The sequence below is a fragment of the Kryptolebias marmoratus genome, linkage group LG23 (genome assembly GCF_001649575.2).
Source record: "Kryptolebias marmoratus isolate JLee-2015 linkage group LG23, ASM164957v2, whole genome shotgun sequence".
NCBI classification, from domain to species: Eukaryota; Metazoa; Chordata; class Actinopteri; order Cyprinodontiformes; family Rivulidae; genus Kryptolebias; species Kryptolebias marmoratus.
The window spans coordinates 16,194,202-16,210,483 of NC_051452.1; the positions used below are offsets into that span (position 1 = coordinate 16,194,202).

A 16,282-nucleotide genomic window follows, 5' to 3' on the forward strand; every position below is an offset into this window, starting at 1 on the left:
TGACAAGTTCTTCGTATGTTCCTGACGTGTTCTTCATTTTTTTCTGAGGTGGTTTGGTAACACTTTTCAGTGAGGTCTAATTTTAAACCTTTATTAGGCAGTTAGCTGAACAGGATGAACCGTCTGAGCTTCAAAATAAAACGCTGAATCGAATGTATAAACAATATTTTATAACTCGTCTATAAAAGTTTATTCATGATTAATAAAGAATCAAAGAACCAAACTGGATGTTTTCAGGTAATTTCTTTATTTTTTAGCATCAGACGTGTTTCCTGTTTCCTCCTGATGATGTCATCGCCCTCTGGGACACTTCCTCAGCCTCCACTGCTGTTTGTGCTTTATTTTGAAAGGGAAGTCAGGAAGTACATCAGGATGGGACCCAGGTGGGTTTGATCCAGGTCCGGGTCCAGGTTGGGAATCAGATTCTGGTGTTGAATCTGGTTCTGGTTCTGATTCAGGTTCAGGTTCAGGTTCTGGTTCTGGTTCTGGCGCTGGTTCAGGTTCGGGTTCTGGTTCCGGTTCCAGTACTGGTTCAGGTTCCGGTACTGGTTCAGGTTCAGGTTCTGGTTCAGGTTCTGGTTCAGGTTCAGGTTCAGGTTCTGGCGCTGGTTCAGGTTCGGGTTCAGGTTCTGGTTCTGGTCTAGAATGTGGTTCAGGTTCTGGTTCTGGTTTAGTTTCAGGCTCAGGTTCTGGTTCTGGTTCAGGTTCTGGTTCTGGTTCCGGTTCTGGTTCCGGTAGTGGTTCTGGTTCCGGTTCAGGTTCAGGTTCTGGTTCAGGTTCAGGTTCAGGTTCAGGTTCAGGTTCAGGTTCTGGTTCTGGTTCAGGTTCTGGTTCTGGTTCAGGTTCCGGTTCCAGTACTGGTTCGGGTTCTGGTTCGGGTTCTGGTTCGGGTTCGGGTTCGGGTTCGGGTTCGGGTTCTGGTTCTGGTTCTGGTTCGGGTTCTGGTTCAGGTACAGGTTCAGGTTCTGGTTCAGGTTCAGTTTCGGGTTCTGGTTCCGGTTCCAGTACTGGTTCTGGTTCCGGTACTGGTTCAGGTTCTGGTTCTGGTTCTGATTCAGGTTCAGGTTCAGGTTCAGGTTCAGGTTCTGGTTCTGGCGCTGGTTCAGGTTCGGGTTCTGGTTCCGGTTCCAGTACTGGTTCAGGTTCAGGTTCTGGTTCAGGTTCAGGTTCAGGTTCAGGTTCAGGTTCGGGTTGTGGTTCCGGTTCCAGTACTGGTTCAGGTTCGGGTTCTGGTTCTGGTTCTAGTTCAGGTTCTGGTTCTGGTCTAGAATCTGCTTCAGGTTCTGGTTCTGGTTCTGGTTCAGGTTCAGGCTCAGGTTCAGCTTTATGTTCAGGTTCTGGTTCTGGTCTAGAATCTGGTTCTGGTTCAGGTTCAGGTTCAGGTTCTGGACTAGAATCTGGTTCAGGTTCTAGTTCTGGTTCTGGTTCCTGTTCTGGTTCAGGTTCAGGTTCAGGTTCAGGTTCTGGTTCATGTGCTGGTTCAGGTTCGGGTTCTGGTTCCAGTTCCAGCACTGGTTCTGGTTCTGGTTCTGGTTCTGGTTCAAGTTCAGGTTCTGGTTCTGGTTCTGGTTCCGGTTCCGGTACTGGTTCAGGTTCTGGTTCAGGTTCGGGTTCTGGTTCCGGTTCCAGTTCCAGCACTGGTTCTGGTTCTGGTTCAAGTTCAGGTTCTGGTTCTGGTTCTGGTTCCGGTTCCGGTACTGGTTCAGGTTCTGGTTCAGGTTCGGGTTCTGGTTCCGGTTTCAGTTCCAGCACTGGTTCTGGTTCTGGTTCAGGTTCAGGTTCTGGTTCTGGTTCTGGTTCAGGTTCAGGTTCAGGTTCTTGTTCAGGTTCAGGTTCAGGTTCTTGTTCTGGTTCAGGTTCAGGTTCAGGTTCAGGTTCAGGTTCTTGTTCTGGTTCTGGTTCTGGTTCTGGTTCTGGTTCTGGTTCTGGTTCTGGTTCAGGTTCCAGTACTGGTTCCAGTTCTGGTTCGGGTTCGGGTTCGGGTTCTGGTTCTGGTTCGGGTTCTGGTTCGGGTTCTGGTTCTGGTGCTGGTTCAGGTTCCCGTTTGGGTTCGGGTTCGAGTTCTGGTTCAGGTTCCGGTTCCGGTACTGGTTCAGGTTCTGGTTCAGGTTCGGGTTCGGGTTCTGGTTCTGGTTCTGGTTCTGATTCTGGTTCTGGTCTAGAATCTGGTTCAGGTTCTGGTTCTGGTTCTGGTTCAGGTTCAGGTTCAGGTTCAGGTTCAGGTTCAGGTTCAAGTTCTGGTTCTGGTTCTGGTTCTGGTTCAGGTTCGGGTTCGAGTTCTGGTTTAGGTTCTGGTTCTGGTTCTGGTTCTGGTTCTGGTTCAAGTTCATGTTCCGGTTCTGGTTCGGGTTCTGGTTCTTGTTCTGGTTCGGGTTCTGGTTCAGGTTCCGGTAATGGTTCCAGTTCAGGTTCTGGTTCTGGTCTAGAATCTGGTTCTGGTTCTGGTTCAGGTTCAGGTTCAGGTTCTGGTTCAAGTTCAGGTTCTGGTTCTTGTTCCGGTTCTGGTTCTTGTTCCGGTTCCGGTTCCTGTACTGGTTCAGGTTCTGGTTCTGATTCTGGTTCAGGTTCAGGTTCAGGTTCAGGTTCTGGTTCTGGTTCTGGTTCTGGTTCTTGTTCTGGTTCAGATTCAGGTTCCGGTTCAGGTTCTGGTTCTGGTCTAGAATCTGGTTCAGGTTCAGGTTCAGGTTCTGGTTCTGGTTCTGGTTCAGGTTCTGGTTTTGGTTCCAGTACCTGTTTAGGTTCAGGTTCAGGTTCAGGTTCAGGTTCAGGTTCTGGTTCTGGTTTGGGTTCTGGTTCTGGTTCGGGTTCTGGTTCGGGTTCAGGTTCCGGTTCTGGTTCCGGTTCAAGCACTGGTTGTGGTTCGGGTTCGGGTTCTGGTTCTGGTTCTTGTTCTGGTTCTGGTTCTGGTTCTGGTTCTGGTTCTTGTTCTTGTTCAGGTTCAGGTTCAGGTTCAGGTTCTGGTTCAGGTTCTGGTTTAGGTTCCGGTTCCAGTACTGGTTCTGTTTCTGGTTCTGATTCTGGTTCTGGTTCTGGTTTGGGTTCTGGTTGTGGTCCTGGTTCTGGTTCTGGTTCCGGTACTGGTTCCATTTCAGGTTCTGGTTCTGGTCTAGAATCTGCTTCTGGTTCTGGTTTAGGTTCAGGTTCAGGTTCAGGTTCTGGTCTAGAATCTGGTTCTGGTTCAGATTCAGGTTCTGGTTCTGGTTCTGGTTCCGGTACAGGTTCTGATTCTGGTTCCTGTTCTGGTTCTGGTGCTGGTTCAGGTTCTAGTTCAGGTTCCAGTACTGGTTCCAGTTCATGTTCAGGTTCAGGTTCAGGTTCAGGTTCTGGTTCTGGTTCTGGTTCCTGTTCTGGTTCTGGTTCTGGTTCTGGTTCCTGTTCTGGTTCTGGTTCTGGTTCAGGTTCCAGTTCAGGTTCAGGTTCAGGTTCAGGTTCAGGTTCAGGTTCTGGTTCTGGTTCTGTTTCAGGTCCTGGTACTAGTTCCTGTGCAGGTCCTGGTCCTGGTTCTGGTTCGGGTTCCGGTGCTGGATCAGATTCTGGTTCAGGTTCAGGTTCAGGTTCCGGTGCTGGTTCAGGGTCAGGTCCTGGTCCTGGTTCCTGCAGGTCCCCCCTTGTCCCAGCAGTCTGTCCACAGTCACAGGTCTTCAGGCTGATGATGTCCTGGATCAGGTCCGGACCCGGGAAGTCCAAACTGAGCACTCCCAAACAGCCGAGGTTTGATGAGGTCCGTCTGTGGTTCTGTAGGAACTCTTTCAGCTGCTTGTTCACGGACCGAGCCAGACTTTTTGGACTTCTGAGAGACCGAGCCGGATTCTCCGTCAGAACAATGTTCTGACCGCAGAACCGGGTCCGGATCCGTCGGACTTTCCCTTCGACATCTTTTAATTTGTTGAATTCAAAGAAAAACAATTTTTGGTTTTCTGCTCCAACCGGAAACATTTTGTTCTGCAGAAAAACGATTTTACCGCGAGCGTCCTTCATCTTCGGCACCGAGTGCTTTGTCCAGAACCTGTTCTCGTTCTTTTTTATCAGCTTCTTTACCAACTGGACCGCTCTTTCCTTGTAGAACCCGTGTAGCGTCACCCTGAGGAGCACCGCCTCGGTCTGATGTGAGTCTAAGAAATGCAGAATCTTCCTGAAGACTTCGTCTAATCTTGAGTTCTGCCAAAACTTCCAGTTAGAATCCCGGATAGAAAGGTCCGTTTGGGTCGGCAACCAGAACCCGGCATGGATGTCAAAGAACCGAAGTCCCGCTCGGAGCTGCTGGTCCAGAGTCCAGACCTGACACACGGCCAGGGGTCCTCCGTACAACTTCAGGCTCTCATGAGATCCAGGAATGGAGACGGCTGAGACGGGAGTCTCATCGGGGACGGAGTTCATCCAGTCCAGGTGGAGAAGTTCTGGTTCCAGGCCCGGTTTGTCGTTGAAACCTTTGCTCGCACTCGAACAGGAAGTTATTCTGAGGAGACAAATAAAAGTTATCGTAAATATTTTTCAGGAAGTAGTTTGTTGAATATCTGGTTTGAACTTACAGAGAGAAGACCCAGAGGAACCGATGGATCTCCATCGAAGGTTCTGTGGTTACGCCGTTAAACTCAGGATTTATCCGGTTCTCTCTCTGAGACCTGCTCACATTTTGGTCTGTCAGAACCCTCAAACAGCGAAGACAATCGTCTTTCAGAGCAGAGAGGTGTGCCGCTGATAAACCTTCATTTGCATCATTTTACTCTAATCTGAGGACAGAGACACACGAGTCGTAAAGTTCTGGACGGATCGTATCGGGACAGTTTAGGTAGTAAAACGTGTCTTTATGGTTGCTCGGGACACCTGAGCCTGTCTTTATGGACACTCGGGACACCTCAGCCTGTCTTTATGGACACTCAGTGGGTTCCTGGTTGTGGAGGAGTTCTGGCCCACTCTTCTTTCCAGCGTTGCTTCAGCTCATTGGTTTCTGCTCAGCTCTCCGAGGTTCTAGTTCTGGTTCTGGACCGTTCTGCTGTGTTTGGGATCATTGTCCTGTTTGTTGGACAGATGGCCTCACATCTGACCCCAAACCATCAGCCCTCCACCACCGTGCTGACAGCTGGGCTGCTGTAGAAGTAAAACTCAGAGTTGTGACTCTGAAACTGAGCGGGGCAGTGATCTTCTGTAGATAAACACAAACAATCCTAATGATTCAAATAAATTAAAACAGAGTTACTTTACATTTTGTTTAACTTCTGGAGATCTTCTGAAGACCCTGAGTCTTTACTCCTGACTTCAGGTGTAGAAACCTTAGCTCTGCAGGGTTCTGGATCCTGCAGCAGGATTTGGAACCTGAATGTTGTCAGGTTTTAATCGGGTCGGTTCTGCTGTGTGTCTTTGTTCACGTCAGCCTCGTCCAATCAGCTGCTGCCTGTCCGCTGCTGATCCTCTTCCTGACCACCTGTTGCATCTTAGTGAGAATCTGCAGAACTGCGCCGGGATAAGACCCATCAGTAAGCAGCAGCCAGAAGAACCAGGGAGTTCTTTAAAGGATGTCCGTCAGAACTCTGCCCCTGGTCTTCATTAATCTGGGAGGAGAAATGCTCTACGTTCTGGATCGGCGCCTGCGAGCAGAGACAGGTACCTGCCAGAGACCAGCTGCCACATCTGCTCTGAAGCTTCAACGTGTCATTCAACATGTCTGTTTCTCTTCTTTCCTGGCTGCTGCAGGACTTTGGTCAGAACATGACAGGAAACGAGGTATCGGACCGGACTTGGTTCTGTTTGAATCCTTATTGAGAGACGGAGCAGGAAGTAAAACGTGTTTTGATCTGATCGTCTTATAGAAGCAGATTTCTGCCGTTCTTCAGAATCAGGAGGTGGTTTCATGACATCTGAACTGACTTCCTGTTTCTGTTTCCGTCTGACCTCAGTGATGAACGACATCGTTGGGACCATGTTCAGTAAAACCTTCATGGATGAACTCCTGAAACCTCAGCAGCTGTTCTCTCACAGAGCCGTGAAAACGGTTCTGACCCGGTTAGCTCACACCTCCATCATGAGGCTGAACCCGGTCAGCATGGACAGGGTAGGTCACTAAAAACCAGAATCTCCTGATCCGTTCATCAGATCCAGAGAAATGTCTCTGACCTCTGACCTCTGACCTCTGACCTCCTTCAGACCGATAAAGGCTCCTCAGCCCTCAGGATGGATCTTTGGCCTGTTTGTGTCTCTGAGACTCAGTCTGTTCTCGTTTCTTTTCCATAAAAACATAAAACATTTGAACAGGAAACAGGATTTTAGCTCCAACAAGGAGCAGAAAACTGGACGTCTGACATCTTTTTCATACTTTTCTGCTCTTTAAACGTGCAAATAAACAAATAAAACTCTGTAATTCAGACAGTGTAAAAGTCTAAATGAAGGGTTTGTAGTTGCATGTTTACCCTTCCTGGCCACTAGAGGACGCTGTGGCCAAACTGTGGAGGAAATAAGGATCAGTTCTGATGTCTGGCTTTAAAAGTTGGGTCAAACTGTGCAGCTTTTCAGTTTATTTATTTATTTTGTGCACAGGAATGAGAGTTAAAATTTAATATTTATTGATTTTATTTCTTTTTTTCTGTTTTTGTGATCTTAACAGTTTTTTTTCTTTCTGGAATCATTTAAACCTAAAAAATCCACAGCCCTGAAAAGTTTGTTTTCTCCTGGTGCAGCTGTATGAACTGATGGTCATGGCCTTCAAATATCAGGTCCTCCTTTGTCCTCGACCCAAAGACCTGCTGCTGGTCTCCTACAACCACCTGGACTCCGTCAGAGACTTGGTCTGGGACACTCCGGTGCTTCTGAACCAGGTGGATGAGACTCACAGGAAGGTCATCGAGGTATTCCTCATTCTTTCTGGCCTCCAGCCGTCTGTTTGAGCAGATCTCAGGTCAGTTTTCTGTCCTTCAGGTTTACTCGACGTTCTCAGAAGGAGAACTGCAGCTTCTCAGACAAACTCTGCTCATATTTGTTCAGGACATGCACATCCGGGTGAGTTCACTGCTTTCAAACTCACGTAAACACTAAGCTTTGCTTTTTTACCTCTTGGTTTTTCTTTCCCCTTCCAGGTGTCACTTTTCCTAAAGAATCAGATCCAGAATCCCAACGGGCGGTTCGTCCTGCCGACCTCAGGCCCGGTGCCTCACGGGGTCCAGGTTCCAGGACTCATCAGGTCTACGCTGCTGAACTTCTAATCAGTTTTGAAAACAAAAGAAGGGAGTTATTTTTCATTGACACAGAGCTACTTCACCACATAAAGTCACCTCAGAGAATCCGGTTCAGTCTGATTAGATCCTGGATTTATTTGATTCATCCTTTTATTTGTTAACACAAAGACTGGAACCAAACAGGTGACAGGATGTTCTGGGGTAAAAGCAGGGGGGATTGGGTCAGTGTGTCCGGACTTCTTTAGATTTGATGTCAAACATTCAAACTCTCTCGTCTGTTTTTAGAACCTTTGACTCGAAGAGCAGAGAAACGAGTCGGACGGAGTTTCAGGTCGGAGGAGGTTTCAGCGCTGCTCTTAGAGAAGGATCGTTTGAGCTGAGCGGAGACAGAGTCCTCAGACTGGGCTTCAACATGTATGTAAAGTTCTGCTCCGTGCGGGCCCTTCGACCCGAACTGACTCTGCTGTCCTCCATGTTTTTATAAAGGTACGCTGCAGACCGGCCACACCAGACGCACACGTCAGAAACACCTGCTGCTCAGGTAACTCAGCTGCTTTTGACTTTTGGAGTCACCTGTCGCCATGGCAACAGGTGGTAATGACGCATCATCAGAATCAGATTTATTGTTGCTCATCATATCAGAGACGAGAGCTCAGAATCTGTTCCTCAGACAGAGGAGGGAGGGGGGAGGAAGTCTCTGACCTCCACCGGGTGTCTCATGGACCACCATGGGACCCCGACCCCCAACTTTGGGGACCATTGGTTTAACAGACAGGAAGCTAAAGATGCTAAAGGGAAAAAAAACATTTCAAAATAAAACAGGAAGTGACAAAATTAAACATTAAAAATCACAGCATGTTGTTCACTGCAAGGCTTCTTTCTTCTTGTTGTGTTCGTCCGTGCACGTCCCATTGTCCATGCATGTCCCATTGTCCGTGCATGTCCCATTGTCCATGCATGTCCCATTGTCCGTGCACATCCCGTTCTCCTGCAGTCTGAAGACACTCCCAACCTGTTGGCCAAAGAGGAGCTGAACCAGCTGGCCCGTCTCATGGGCAGCATGGAGACCCAGAACCGTCCCAGAGGTGAAGCCGGTTTTCGGATCAACCTGTTCCCTGCAGGCCAGGAGAAGGAGGAGGAGGAGGCGTGAGTGCTTTTCTTTACTTCTGCTTCTCTGCAGATCAGCCAGCAGAAATTCTGACACAAAGATCTGTTTGTTGACCAGGGGAGCTTCAGGTGGAGCTTCAGGTGGAGCTTCAGGTGGAGCTTCAGGTGGAGCTCAGGAGTCCTGGTTTAAAGTGATCAACATTCAGGTCGTGCAGGTAGGAGGATGCAGCTTCTTCCTCTGAGATCTGATGATGAGGAACACAGAAAACAGCATCTTTAGTTCAGGTCCCTCAGTAAAGACTTTTAAATATAAAATAAAGTCATGTTTGGAGAAACGTTCATCCTTCAGATCAGCGGACTGAATTATTCCATAAATAATAAAAACTCTGAGTTAAACATCAGACAAACTGTAAATATCTTCTTGCTGCTTTATTTGTGAATAAACTCTAAATGCTGTTTGGACTCATAAAACTGATCAATTCTAAATATGACGGATCTGAATATTTTGGGTTTTGATCTAAAATGTTCTAAATATTAAAAAGAAAGTGTAATTTGTGTAATTTTCTGGTTTTTATCGAGGGATAAAATGAGTTTTAAAATGGTCTCAAAGCCAGAATAAAACTTAACTCTGAACATCTTCATCATCAAACAGCTGAGCTGCGTTTGGTTCTCCTCTTCCTCACATCCGACATGTTTGTTCGGTTCAGGACCAACAGGCGACCTCTGAACTCGCTCGAATCGCTGAACAGTTTGGAGACGAAGAGGCGGCGCCTGAAAACCACAGCGGCAGTAAAGGAGACGACCTGCTGGCCATGATGGATGACCTCTGACCTCTGATTGACCCATCAGAATGAATTTGTTTCATCTGATTGCCTAAAAAGAGTCACATTTATATGTATAACTTGTTTTTTCTGAGTGGGAGGGTTTGTTTGATCTGTGTTTTTATTACTTTTTATTCAGTTAGAAAGATGAAGATGAAGATGAGGATGAAGAGACAGAAACTAAACTTGCTCTCAGTTTCTCCACGAGCAGTTTTTGCTTTTATAGCTCTATTGTCCTTTTTGTAATGAAGCATAAATTCTTATTTTTATGTCCTGAATGTTTTGTGTATCTACAGATTTACAATAAAAACTAAAAAGGCCCCAACAATTATTTGATAAATATGTAGAACTGTGATATGATATTAACTTTACAGCTATTTTTTGTTTAGGTTTTATATTTGTAAAAAACATTCAGAAATTAGATTATCTTTATTGCTTTAAAATAAACAACACTAGAAAGGAAATATTTAATATTTAATCAGATATTTGAGGTCAGGCTCCTGTCATTTCATCATCAGAATAAAATCATTTTCTTTATGTGAGAAAACAACTGAACAAAATATAAAAATAAGTATCAACGGAAAAGAATAATTATACTTTGACATTGTTTTTAACAACAAAGTGTATTTATGTTTTTATAAATAAAGAAAAAAATGATTCTCAGTATTTTCATACAAAGTGCTCAAGTTTAATTTTATTTCAAACTTTTCGTCTGTTCTGTCACTGTTTACGTTTTCAATAAAGTTTTTCGAACGCGTTACGTCATCACGCAGCGTGCGTCAGGCTGAGCGGGAGGAAGTCGGTGTTTGTGCAGAAATGTGCTGATTTTACATGAAAATAACAAGTTAGGTAAGTTCAGGCTGTGAATTATTGTTTGTTGTTGAATCTAACGGAGGTTTTCTTTCTGTAAAGTTTATTTATGGATTAAATTAAAGTTAGTTTCGTTTCCTGTGAATGAATTAAAAACAACTTTTATGTAAACTTCTGTCTGAAACCTGAAGGATGATGTTCAGCTACAGATCTGTCAATAAAAGATTTTAGTTAAACTCAGTCTGAATGATTCAGCCTCGTAGTTTCCAGCAGATTGACCCAAAGATTCACTTCTTACTGCAGCAAACAGCAGAAAGAAGCAAAAGTCTAAATTCACAGATTTTAATGTAGGATTTTTCTCTGGAAGGTTGTTAAAGACGTGATAAAGTTTCTGTCATCAGGAGACCCAGTGAAGTGGTTTTACATCCTGTTGAGGCTAAAGGGATTTCTTGGATTCTGGATCAGACACCTGCAGCCTCACCTGGTTTGTCTCTAATCTCACTCCTGCAGGTGTTCTGACCTCCAGAGACGATGGAGCCGGAGGCCCCTGCACCTCCCGCCTCAGCGGAGGTGGTGAACTCCATCCGGGAGCGGACCATCGCAGAGAACAGTATGGTGGTCCTGCTGCAGGGCCTGCAGGGGGAGGTGACCACCGTGGACCTGAGGAACGAGTGCACGGCTCGGGGACGCGTGCTCAACGTGGACGCCTTCATGAACGTCCGGCTGGAGGACGTCCTGTACCGGGACCGGCAGGGGCGGCGCACCCAGCTGCAGGACCTGTTCATCACCGGCAGGAACGTGCGCTACGTGCACATCCCTGACCACGTGGACATAATGGAGACCGTCCAGAACCAGCTGGCCAAGATCCACAGAGTCCGAAACTTCGCCAGCGAAGGAGGGGGCAGGAAAGAGTTCTCCAAGAAGACAAAATGACTCGATTTCAGTCCTGATGAGGTCCAGAGGAAACCTGGTTCTGGGTTCAGACCCGCATCGAGCTGAAACAGAAACTGAAAGGATCAGAGTTTGAGTTTGGACAAGAATGGACAACATTTATGTTTTATAAAAATCCAAATGTCTGAAAATAAATCACAACCTCAGTTCTGAGAAAGTTGAACCGTTGAGTAAAATGTAAATAAAAACAAAATTCATTGATCCGTAAATCTCCTAAACTCATTTTTTTTAAACAGATCAGATGTTTCAACTAAGAAGCGGAACCATTTTTAGAATAAAATCAGGTCATTCTGAATCTGCTGGCAGCAGATGTTCCAGATGTTCCCCTCATCAGTCTGTAAACATCTGGACCTGAGGTTGGCCCATTCTGTGTTCAACTGTCCTGGATGGGAGCAGATGTTCTAAAACCTGAGGCACTAATGCACCCCCATACCATCAGAGAGGCCGTCTGACCTCAGAACAGTTCTCTTTGGAACAAGGCTGAGTCAGGTCCTCAGGACTGGTTCTTCTTAGACGATACGTTCCGTCTTCAGTCTGAGGATCTGCAGACAAACTCAGCCTTTATTAGAAAAGAAATATTTAGTTTTTCTGTTTTTTTCCACAGGAATCATTGTATTTGTTCAGTCGATTCTGGACATCTTACAGAAAATAAATGCCTGACTTTTGTAAATTTAATAAAAATAAAAAGTTTCTGCTTCCAAATTATTGGAGCGGTCGGAACATTTGAGTCTGGTGATTATAAACTTCTTCTGCAGAATTTAAAAAACGTTTGATGAAATATTTGTTGTTGATTCTTAAAGTTCATATTCAGAACAAGAAACTCGTGGAAATAATTCAGCTTCTTGGTTTTAAATCTGCTGCGTCTGAAGCTTTTTATTCCAATGTTCGGATTCTTTTCTGCTCGGTGTCAGCCGGTCCGGTCCGGGTGTGGTTCTGTGTGTGACTCAATGACTGCAGGAAAACAGGATGGATTCCAGGCTGCTGGAGGGAAAAACAAGCAGCATCTCGGAACCAGCGGGCCGGACTGGGCCGAGCAGAACCAAGCAGAACCGAGGACGTGTTTGGGTTGGAAACTGGAACACGAACGCTGTTGGGAATTTGAGGAATCTGGAGAGTTTGTTATTCCTGCGTCAGGATGTTCTGATCCGAGTCAGCAGCCACATAATAAACACTTCGAGCTGCAGCTCAGAATAACTTTAAACCACACAAACAACAAAAACAACTTTTCTTCTTCTGCTGCTTTTAAAGAATTGTTTCAGCAGACGACGGCTTTTAAAACGAGTTCAAACATAAAATAACAGCAGCTCATTAAATCTAAAATAGAACTGATGTTTTTCTACACACACAAGGTTTTCTCTCACGCTGTTTTGATTTATTTCATTTGAACTAAACCCTAAAAACTCACATAAACTCAAAGGAATAAATCACCAGAACCAGAACCTGTCAGACAGATGAACTGAGCTGCCTTTAAAAAGCAGTTTTTATGTTTTAGCTGCTTCCTTCAGGATTAAAACACAAAGATGCCAGTTNCTCGGAATGTCCAAAAAAAACTCGAGCCACTGTGGGTGATTCATAAACTATTTTAGCAAAAATGTTGGGACCTCGTGGTTCGCACGTCTACTCCATAACACCTTAATATTGCTTTTAAATTAAGAAGAGAACAATTTAATTTGAGTGTTTTTTGTATTAGAAAGTTGTCAAGTGAGAACTAATTTGATGTGCTGCAGTTCTTGGAGTCAAATTATGAAAGTTTTAGCGATGAGTTAAAATATAATAAATCAGTAGCTGGTTTTAAAAAAAAAGTTTAACATCTGAGGTAAGTATGGGATATAATCTAAACTGACGTGCAGATTGTAAAATTTTTAAGATGAGTGAAATTGAGTCTTTTTCTTTTTGATTTGTGAATTTTCTGTGTGACTTTAAAGTTGACGTAGGACATAAATAAACATAAATAGGCTTCAGCTTCAGTCTATGGTTTGGGTGTTTTGTTTTTTATGCAATTCTTATTTTATTGTTAAATATGTATGATTTAAATTAACTTTTCGTTTGGTTCACGCATAGATTTCATCAACTATCGGCACAACTAAGCAGTCTGAGGTGTCCCACTCTGTCACCACCACCACCGTTACCAGGGTGACAAAGGAAAAGCATTCAGCTCTACGCCACACTCGAGAGTCACCGCCACCCCAAAAAAAGAGACAAGTGGTAGATTCTGAACTCAGGAAAAGGTGAGCATGTGGCTACATTGGAACATCTACTTTAATGCTTTTTTTGCAGTTTGCAGTTTGTTTCTAACTGGTGTGAAATGTTCAGTTTCATGCACCCTTTCCTGCTTTCTTATCTCAGCAGGTAGGTGATTGCATTATTGATAGAATGACACTTGTTAGTAGTGAAAATTAGTCTTTTTAGAGACTAGAGAAGCTGACAATAGTATAAGTGGCTTTGGTTTACAACCAACCATTCCGGGTCACAGGGAGCCTTGTTCTAACTGCCAGTTTTAAATTTTAATGTTTTAAATTTCAAAATTTTCAGGGGAGGGCAGATCCCCTTTGGTTGATCATCTTTTACCTTCAACACATGGCACTGGGCTTCGCCCATTAGATGGTTGGCCCCTAACTTTTCTGAATAGCCTCCTACTTCTGAAAGTTTTGAACCCCCTGGTAATAGTCTTGTACGAGGCACTTGTAGTTTAATACTTTTTTATTTTAGTCTTCTACGATATTTTGATCCACATTGTAGAGATGTGTATCCTCACTGGTATCAACAATGATGAAACCAGTGGTGACCTCTCATACATTAGCCTTTTGACCCTTGTTTTGTCATATTGGGGGAAAAAACATCTTCTTTCATATGGTTGTCTAAACACAGTACAAGGATAGGCAAGATAGCTTTATAATTTCCATGGGGATGCTTAATTTTTTTGCAGTTTTGCACCAATAAAGGTGGATCTATTTATTTATATAGCACATTTAAAACAACAGTAGCTGACCAAAGCGCTTCACAATTTATGCCAACCATAAAACATAGAACAAGATTTAAAATAAAAAAATTAAAACAAAAATATAAACACACTCTGTCATTGAACAAGTGACACATTAGTTTGACCTTTTACAAAATAATAATTCTTTTGAGCCTAACTGTGCCGATGCTGCTGCTATTGCAAAGTTGATGGCTATGTATGTGTGTTTATATGTGTTTTAATGTTTTGTCAGGTTTGACGTCGACTTCACAGAGGTCCACAGCTACATGACCCGTGGCGAGGCCATCCTGCAGAGTCCAGAGTTCTCTGTGTCACGCAAGGAGGGGAGCATTCAGGAGCTGCATGACAAAGTGCAGGTATAAACATTCAGTGTACAATGAGTAAGGCACCCACAGCATTATATCTGCTGAGACCGGTGCTGTTAGAATAAACAGTTTCTTCTCTCAGTTCAGTCAGGAATAAATTTTACATCTTATTTAGCAGACATATTGAAAAAAAAAAATTGAAACACTAACAATTCACAAAAAATAATGTTTTAGTTTTTGTTCATTTTCATTTATGTGTGTGTATATATATATATATATATATACATACATACACACACACAGTATACAGGTGCTGGTCATAAAATTAGAATATCATGAAAAAGTAGATTGATTTCAGTAATTCCATTTAAAAAGTGAAACTTGTATATTATATTCNCGGCTCAGACCTGCAGAGAAAACAGCTCCAGGGTTGGGGCTTTTATTTTGAAGTCATAGTGGTTTTCCATACACAAGTATCATTTTCCTTAGGAAGGAGACCCCCCCGACCCCTGACCCCTGACCCCCCTCAGAGGGATGGAGTGGACCAGAGACCAGGACAGCATGAAGACTGGAGGATCTTCTGTAATCTGAAGAATCAGACGCAGATTTCATCAGAACCAACGAGGTGAGAGGAAAGAAAGAAAAGATGTTTAACTTGATCCTGAAGCAGCTTAACTAACCTTAACTAACCTAAACTAACACTAACTAACCTTAACTAACACCAACTAACCTTAACTAACACTAACTAACCTTCTGTTTGGCTCAGACTGCAGAGCTGAGAGGACAGAAGGTCGGCTTCCTTCACATCCTGAGAAGTTCTGTTCAGGTTCTGTTCAGAGGGGGGGTCGGCTCTGAAGGAGGGCCGGGGACCTAACACGACTTCCTGTTCTGTCAGAACCAAATGATTTCCATCTGCCCTCTGAGAAACGCTCCCAGCTCCACAAACAGCCGGCTTCAATCAGCTAAAACAACAGGAGTCGACTGGAGCGGGCCCGGGGGGCCCGGGGGGGGGGCAGGCGGGTCAGTACACTGGGCCCGCAGGCCAGTTCTGGAGTTTCATGGTGTGCTGTGATCTGGACTGGATTCATGATCTCCCACAGCGACCCAACCCAGACCCGATAAGACCCGGTCTGAGGGCCCGCCGGGTCGATAAGGATCAGGGCGGGAGGGGGGGCAGGGTCAGGGCCTCCCCGGGGAGACCGCAGCAGAAAGGAAAACATTCAGCTCCCACGCACAGCGAGGGGGAGGGGCTTTGTTTACACGAGCTTCACTGGAACCGTGGGACCGGACAGAACCGGGTCCTGCAGAATTAAACCTGATCTGCATGTGAACGCTGAGGGCTGAAACGGACTTCTTCAACCTAAAAGAAGCAGAACATCAGCTAACTGGAGTAAAACACAAGCTAAAGGCTAACAGCTAAAAGCTAAAAGCAGCATAAGAAGACAAAAGTTTGTTCTGTTAGGAAAAATGTGAGAGAAATCAGTAAAATATTCAGCTGTTAGACAAAAGTCACTAACAGCCCTGACCTCTGACCTCTGACCCCTGACCCCAGGCTCCAGTAAATGACCGTCTTCACGTTTGTCTCTCAGGTTTCTGTGCTAACGGACCGACAGGACATGACCTCTGACCTCGTCCCTGACTCAGGATGGAACCGGTGAAACGAGACATGGAGCTGCTCAGTAACAGCATGGCGACCTACGCCCACATCAAAGGTCAGTAAGGTTCCCAACATGAGGCTCGGGGACCCCTCGGGGACTCCTCAGGGACCCCTCAGGGACTCCTCAGGGACCCCTTGAGAACCCCTCAGGGACCGCCCCGGGGATTCCTCAGGGCCATGTAACGAGTCCTTCTGGTTGTCTTTCAGCCAACCTTGAGCAGCCCTCAGGGACCCCTCAGGGACTCCTCAGGGACTCCTCAGGGACCCCTCAGTGACTCCTCAGGGCCGTGTAACGAGTCCTTCTGGTTGTCTTTCAGCCAACCTTGAGCAGCCCTCAGGGACCCCTCAGGGACTCCTCAGGGACTCCTCAGGGACTCCTCAGGGACTCCTCAGGGCCGTGTAACGAGTCCTTCTGGTTGTCTTTCAGCCAACCTTGAGCAGCCCTCAGGGACCCCTCAGGGACTCCTCAGGGACTCCTCAGGGAC

At 45.4% G+C, this 16,282-nt stretch overlaps 4 protein-coding genes across 8 annotated transcripts in view; all 4 read left to right on the plus strand.

Moving 5' to 3' along the window:
- The window catches only part of dmd (dystrophin), a 272,414-nt gene that overhangs the window by 23,805 nt on the left and 232,327 nt on the right, over nucleotides 1–16,282 (plus strand). For all 4 annotated transcript variants that reach the window (XM_037973934.1, XM_037973936.1, XM_037973937.1 and 1 more), the window contains exons 4-5: nucleotides 12,917–13,083; nucleotides 14,068–14,191. In XM_037973934.1, coding sequence (XP_037829862.1) covers nucleotides 12,917–13,083; nucleotides 14,068–14,191 — 291 coding nt within the window. The remainder of the gene's footprint in view (nucleotides 1–12,916; nucleotides 13,084–14,067; nucleotides 14,192–16,282) is intronic.
- Nucleotides 5,389–9,261, plus strand: LOC108249943 (protein OSCP1-like). 2 transcript variants are annotated; one of them, XM_017439614.3, is made up of 11 exons: nucleotides 5,389–5,601; nucleotides 5,692–5,721; nucleotides 5,895–6,049; nucleotides 6,672–6,839; nucleotides 6,910–6,990; nucleotides 7,068–7,171; nucleotides 7,452–7,580; nucleotides 7,653–7,707; nucleotides 8,161–8,312; nucleotides 8,392–8,488; nucleotides 8,981–9,261. In XM_017439614.3, exons 1-11 carry the CDS (start codon nucleotides 5,514–5,516, stop codon nucleotides 9,101–9,103), a joined length of 1,182 nt encoding a protein of 393 aa, XP_017295103.1. In that variant the 5' UTR covers nucleotides 5,389–5,513; the 3' UTR covers nucleotides 9,104–9,261. The 2 variants fall into 2 exon arrangements, with proteins under 2 accessions (XP_017295103.1, XP_024858148.1); XM_025002380.2 differs by having other exon boundaries at nucleotides 5,692–6,049; nucleotides 6,672–6,809.
- Nucleotides 9,858–11,577, plus strand: LOC108249942 (U7 snRNA-associated Sm-like protein LSm10). The gene is made up of 2 exons (XM_017439613.3): nucleotides 9,858–9,943; nucleotides 10,415–11,577. The coding sequence occupies exon 2, from the start codon at nucleotides 10,436–10,438 to the stop codon at nucleotides 10,835–10,837; it is 402 nt and encodes a 133-aa protein (XP_017295102.1). The 5' UTR covers nucleotides 9,858–9,943; nucleotides 10,415–10,435; the 3' UTR covers nucleotides 10,838–11,577.
- The window catches only part of eva1bb (eva-1 homolog Bb (C. elegans)), a 4,487-nt gene continuing 2,819 nt past the window's right edge, over nucleotides 14,615–16,282 (plus strand). The window contains exons 1-2 of the mRNA XM_017439612.3: nucleotides 14,615–14,765; nucleotides 15,730–15,852. Coding sequence (XP_017295101.1) covers nucleotides 15,786–15,852 — 67 coding nt within the window. The 5' untranslated portion in view covers nucleotides 14,615–14,765; nucleotides 15,730–15,785. The remainder of the gene's footprint in view (nucleotides 14,766–15,729; nucleotides 15,853–16,282) is intronic.